Source organism: Pteropus alecto, unplaced genomic scaffold, assembly GCF_000325575.1.
Source record: "Pteropus alecto unplaced genomic scaffold, ASM32557v1 scaffold155, whole genome shotgun sequence".
Taxonomy (NCBI): domain Eukaryota; kingdom Metazoa; phylum Chordata; class Mammalia; order Chiroptera; family Pteropodidae; genus Pteropus; species Pteropus alecto.
The window spans coordinates 18,815,189-18,821,837 of NW_006438113.1; the positions used below are offsets into that span (position 1 = coordinate 18,815,189).

The 6,649-nt window shown below is 38.6% G+C and overlaps 1 protein-coding gene and 1 pseudogene across 2 annotated transcripts in view; one reads left to right on the forward strand and one right to left on the reverse strand.

The window, feature by feature from the left end:
- Positions 1-60: 60 nt before the first annotated feature.
- Positions 61-180, forward strand: LOC112482798 (annotated as a pseudogene).
- A 462-nt stretch (positions 181-642) lies between these two features.
- Positions 643-6,649, reverse strand: part of NRBF2 (nuclear receptor binding factor 2) — a 22,910-nt gene continuing 16,903 nt past the window's right edge. For both annotated transcript variants that reach the window (XM_006915593.2, XM_006915594.3), the window contains 2 exons: positions 3,345-3,385; positions 643-2,209 (listed from right to left, as the gene is read on the reverse strand). In XM_006915593.2, the coding sequence (XP_006915655.1) occupies positions 1,508-2,209; positions 3,345-3,385 (743 nt within the window). In that variant the 3' untranslated portion in view covers positions 643-1,507. The remainder of the gene's footprint in view (positions 2,210-3,344; positions 3,386-6,649) is intronic.

Below are 6,649 nucleotides of genomic sequence, written 5' to 3' on the forward strand. Positions count from 1 at the left end.
CTCTTACTCCCCCAATTCCACACAATAAACTAAGTCTATGCTTTAAACTCACCAGTGGTTGTCTACGGCCATGCCACCCTGAACAAGCCCGATCCCGTCTGATATTGGAAGCTAAGCAGGGTCGGGCCTGGTTAGTACTTGGATGGGAGACCTACCTAGGAAGACCAGGTGCTGTAGGCGTGAAAAATAAAAAAAAATTTTAAAAAAGGGATTGTAAACAGACAAGGTCCTTGAAAAAAACGTCTAAATAAATAAAATAAACTCACCAGTGGCTTGTAACCAAATGTGTTTCCCTTATGTCCTCCCTTTCCCTCCCCATCCTGGAACACAACACAACTGGACAGCAGAGCAGTGCCTAATAGCAGAGCAGTGCCTAGCCAGTGCTTTGCAACCACTATGTTCTGATCTGACCGGGAGGCAGGCACCCCAGGGACGGCAGCAGCTGCCCACAGCCTGAGCATTTTCCATACGTGCCAGGGCAAGGAAAAGGTTGGGAACACATTTAGACCCCAGGAACTTCCTGTTCTCTTTTTACCCTTGTTGCAGGGGAAGAAACTGACTACAAAACACTGAAGAAAATCTTTAAAGTACCATTTGATAGAATCTCTTCAAATTCATGTTCAAAATTTACAACACAGAAACCATATAAAACTTGTTTTTTAATTACCGACCACATGCAACAAAGGTATAAAACACAATTACTTTATTGATTTCTTACAATCAAATACTGCCAACTAGCATTACTTCCACTCATGCATCATTAAAAACAAAAGGACATTTCCTTGGTATTTTCAAATGATGCATTATACAATAAACAAAAAAAGTTAGAACTTAAAATGCACCCTGATTAATTATGTAAACTGGTAATTTTTAAAAAAAGCATAACTAATAATTTGGTTCTTCATAAAATGGAAATTTAAATATTTCTCCTGATAGTTTTGAGGTTATCATTATGTTATGAGTAGTGCAAAGTGTGGCACACAGAGTTTCATCTAGAAAGGTGTGTCTTACACACCTTATTAAACAAATGAAATGTGCATAACAAAATGCATACAGTCAATGCATGATAGAAAGCATGTTTCAAATACAAGGCAGCCCCTCGGGCCACCATATTATTTAGGTTTTGCATTATCATTTATGGCATTATAGATTAATTACATATAACATACTTTTATACATTTTAACCCTGAAGATAAGAAAAATAACTGTTGCTTGAAAAAATTATTCCAGGTAGCCATTTGGTTTTTATCAGGAGAAAGTGAACCTCCAATAGTTTAGTGTCTGCTAAATCTGGAATCATTAGCTCGAGTCAGTAAATCAGATATGCAACGTATTTCACAGTGACTGTTTTCCAAGTCCTGGCAATGCCTCTTGTCCACAAGATGCCAGATGATGAAGCATCTCCGGGATTACCCCTGCATGTGGTTTTCCCTTTTTCTTTCTCTCTTTTTTTTTTTTTCCTGAAGTGTATTATTTCCTCTTCTCACCTCTTCTATGGCCTTCTATTTTAATTATTCATAAGTCCTTTCAGAATATCCTCAGAGAGCTCCATAAGGGGAAGTTCTGGAGACGGAAAATCCAAGGGAGGAAGATTGGGTATTGGAATATCCTTGGCTTTCCCAGTATTTGCTGAAAACTTCTGCCAGGTTGAAGAGGCTGTAGCAGTTTCTGAATGTGGTGGCAAGCTCCATAACTCTGCAAAATCTGCATCTACATCCAGCTCCTTTTCTACTGGGCCTTTTAGACACCTGGCCTTTTCAGCCTTTAGTTGTTTATTTTCTTTCCTTAATCTTTCATTCTCAGCCACAAGGAATTCCACATGCCTCTTCAAATCTGCAATTTTGGTTGCCTGCTCTTCTATAATTGTTTTATCATCTTTTGGGGCTTTGCTTCCAATGCATGGCTCTGTCGGCTCACTTTTCTGCTGAAGTAAAAACAGTAATGTGTCTGGATCCCTGTCAAAGATCCCCTGAGTTTCAGGCCGGTGTTTCTCGGTGGAAGGGCTGTACTTCTGAGAGAGAAGGAGACTCTGGCCCTCTGCGTCCTCCGCCGAGGGTTTGTGAGATGCCTGAAGCTGGGCAGCCGCAACCTTGTCTGTGCTCTGCTGGGCTTTCAATCTTTCCTCCCGCTTTGCCCTCTTCCACCTCTCTTGGATGAGGAGGAGCTGTTTCATGTGGCTATCCCTTTGCAATTCCAGTGATAAATGAGCCTATTACACAGAAAGAGAAGTACAATTTAACATTTTAAGTCTGCTTAGTAATGTCCAGAAAATACTATTCCAAGATGCTCCTTTTTGAATAGCCCACTAACACTGAAGTTTATATACTATGTTTGCAATTTAGTAACATTTTTCAAAGTAACTAGGTCTTTCTAGGTAAGTAAACATTTTTACTCATAACACAATACCATCCTTCCAGAAAGTCAGAAGTCCTACTCCAGATCAACACACTAAATCAGACCTTTTTGAATGTGCCTTAACTCTCTGCAATGCTATTTGTATTCAGCTTAAAATTAGAAAACTTTCCTCTTTATAGACATTGATTCTACAACTAGCAAAAAAGTCTTTTTTATCATCTGGGTGTTCAAAGGCTCAATGCACGTCCACATTACGTGGCTCACACGAGTAATTCTATACAGTCAAAGGGAAGTGCATGGGATATAACACAACTTTTAGGTTCTCTTGTTTCAGTTTGAGGAACTGGCATTTTTTTTCCCCTGCCACTGCTATCCGCTCACAGAAAGGATCTCCTTAATTCAATTAGACATTTACCAAACACCACCTATGTACCTGCCACTTTTATAATCCGGGAATCACCTCTGAATAAAAACTTATCCTTAGATAAAGGTATTTTTAAAACTTACGCAGGATCTCCCCAAACACAAAAGACAATTTAAAGCCATCGGTGAAACAAATTTAAAAGTACCAGAATTGCTTAGGAATTCAGGAACAGACAAGTTCAGATTTAAATTATCTTTGACAAGCAAAGAAAAGGCCAACTGGTTTCCCCTTGGCCAGGCCCGCTTACTTACTGTGAGCTCCTGGCCAAAGGAGCTAATGATCAGAAAAGGCTGGAAGAGGCGTCTCTAGAGGAGACAGTTGGCAATCTGAGATCTCTGAGTAGCCACTGGTAAAAAAAAACAGATGCCCCTGCGTACCATGTCTAGTACATCAACAGCAGCTGATTTGGTTTTAATTTCCTTTCTAAAATACTCCTCTCTTGCCCATGTTACATATTTTGACTATAGTGCTTCGAGAAAGGTGCAATGCCTAATTTTATACATAGTTCAAATCTTTACAAGAAAATCCTTCTAACCCTTGTTACAAATATTAAAAACTGTCTCACCTGCTCAGACTGTGTCAGCTTCATGGCTTCAGAAAGATATGCTGGTTTAAAAAAAATAAAGAGGCACATTAATATATGAGTGTCACCATTTTGTAATTAACAGGTCAAAGGAAGAGTTATAACACTCGTATGACAAAGAGAACTGATCTCAGAAGCTATTCTGCTACATAGTTATCCTATTCCTGAAAAGAAACAAGGTGGAGATTTAAAAAGATGTCAGTGGCAATCAAACGTAGATATTTCCTACCCCACCTTGACAAAGTTGGTTCTTTAAAACTCCTGTAGATTTCACAATTAGGAAGTAAAGATGACCTAATCAGAAAATTAGGATTAGGGAGGATGATTAAAATTTAACAAGAACCTTTAAAAACCCTATTATTCATTACACCCATAAAAATATCAAAGAATGATTATCAATGACTTTTTACCCACATGAATGCCTGGACTATCATTTTGGCCTCTATAGAACTTTTATTAACTTGTTTATTGTAAGCAAGCTGTGGAGGACAGTATAGTGTCATTGATGAAGACCATAAATGGTCAATAACTCGATAAACTCCCCTCTGATCTTAAGATGAGTTCCTAGGTGACTTAATTTGTTTGAATTTAAATAGTCACTATAAAAGTCCATAATTTTCCTCTTTGAGCTGACTGCTGGAAAGCTTAAGGTCAAGTTCTATCAAATATGCAAGAACTCACAGTGTATTTTGTGAACTATATCACTAGTCCTTCCAGAACCATTTTATCTTTCCATGGATTCCTTGTCTACTAATTTTTAATTACATTTTGTATTTTATTGTATTCCTTCAAAGGCCTTTTATAAAATGTCTGGAACAAAATGAGGTATAAACAACAAGTATTATTAATAGATCATACACAACCTCCATTTTTTTACCTCTTGCTTACTATAAACTTTTTAGCATCTCTCACCTGTACATTAAGTTCTTTTTTGCACATACTACAAGGCATTCCTTTCTGTCTAGTGTTAATCCAAACACATTGCTGGTTTTTCAAGTCCATGACTTAAACTGCTGTCTGCCAGGTTCTACTGTAGTCTTTAACATATAGCTTAATTGGATGTCCCCTCACCAACAAAAAGCACAGAGTTGGTTATACAGTTTTTGCTCCAGCCATATTTACCTTTTTTCCTCAACTTTTTTGTCTTTTATTCCTATATTAAATCTGTATAGCTGCATACAGACTATTTCTTTTCCTTTTGTTCATGTTTAACTCTGTTGAGTCATTCTACCTACTGATCTGATAGTATGGATATATTCTCCTAGATATCCCTCCCATTATGTCTGCATATATTTTGTCTCCTAGTCTGAACTACAGTTTATTTTAAATCCACTTTCTTAAAAAAATGAAACGATTTGGCAAAACCAAACTTAAAACAACTGGAATGCCTGCCTCTCTTTGTAGAACCTTAAAACTAAAACGTGACAGAAGATATCGTCAAATGACACGAGTTATCACAAAGAATTCAACAAGAGTTCCACTGTCATTTAAAGTATTTTAAGATTTCGATCTAAAATCTGAGATCTAAGGAAAAAACATTTAATCCAACTGCATGGTAATGGATTTGCTCCAGGAGTCACAACAGGAACAAATGCTCCACCAAGGCAGAAATTTAGGAAAGGAATACTTATCTCACAAAAATCTAACAATTCTGGTTAAACTGCTTCCCTCAATTATGACACACAGCTAATGTTTAAAGTAAATATTAAGCAAATGGTGAGGAAAAGGAACTTTAAAAATCTGAAGAATCTATTACTTCTTAAAATAATAAAATCATTTATTATTCTATCATGAATCTGTTAAACTGGTACCAGAATACAAATTGTATAAGCTATCTGCACAAACAAAGCAAAATATTGCCTCTGAATGACAAAGACTGATCCGCTCTGAATCATTTTCATTTCACCAGTCTCATGGGAAGGTCAGGTCAAGACTTGTTTTCAATCAAATACTTATAAACACTGTACTCTGAAGTCTGGTCATCTGAAATGTTCATTTTGAGTTCTAAGCACTGTTAATGGCTATTATCAACTTCCCATTTAAGATTTTGCTTTTTGTTGTCTGTGAAAGAAATGAAATCCACTTAGGGAACTGGAGAGCATTAAGATGTTAAGGAACTGGAGAGCATAAGATGTTAGTCTTATGCTCTCCAGGGAGAATTACATCAATCCAGTTATAGCTACTCATCAAGGGTTTAAAGCAACAGATTTTTCTAACAATGCTGAATCCTTGGGAGTTTGTGGCCTCTTAACCTTTCCCTTTTTTCAATATAGGGTGGTAAAATGTGAACACCTCCTCCAGATTTAGATAGCATTTTCCTTCCTGAGATTTGGTATCTCAATTTATCTGTCAAATGAATGGATACTAATATCCTAATTTCACTATCCACCTCAAGAGCACATCCTACCTTTGCCCAAAAGAAAAGAGAAATTAAGTAACTTCTTTATTTCATCACATTTACAAGACAAACTATCAGAACACTACAGATTTCCAGGCAAGATGGTGGAGTAGCTAAATCCTGTGCTCACCTCCTCTCACGACCACATCAAAATTACAAGTACAGAACTACCATCACTGAGAATCGCCTGAAGTCTAGCTGCACAGAAGTTGTACAATTACGGATATATAGAATAAGCCACCCAGACTGGTAGGAGGAGAAGAGACACAAAATGGACTAGTCCCACACTCACGTGTGGTGGTTAAAAATCAGGAGGGGTATTTCGGCAGTGGAGGTTCCCCCAGAGAAGTGAGAAGTCCTAGCCTGACACCAGGCTCCCCAGTCCAGGGTTCCAGTGCTAGAAAAAGAAGTCTCCACAACTTCTGGCTGTGAAAAGTAGAGGACATTGTGGCTGGAATCCCAGATGTTTCTCTTAAAAGGCCCACACACAGATTTACTCACTGATGGACTAACTTGCCTTGAGCTCCAGCACTGGGGTAGCAGCCCAAAAGGTACCAGGGACATACATGGAGGAAATGCATGCAGACTCAGGCAGGAGCCATATCTGAGTCTCCATCAAGCTGGTTAACACAGGTGTCATGTCCTGAGACCACATCCAACGTGTGGGCCCATCCAAGCTGCCACCAGTGGCTTTTGCCTACAGAAGGCCTGTCTTGACTCATGCTGTGGACTTTCTTAAAATCTCTCAAAGATTCACAAACCCAAACAAGCAGCATCTGGCCTCGGTGTGCCCTGTACCTCTTGGTGAGCAGCCCCAAGTACAATACTAGCAGCAGCCCACTCAGGTTATGGCTTGGCTTCTCAAGGCACATCCCAACCCACTGCACGC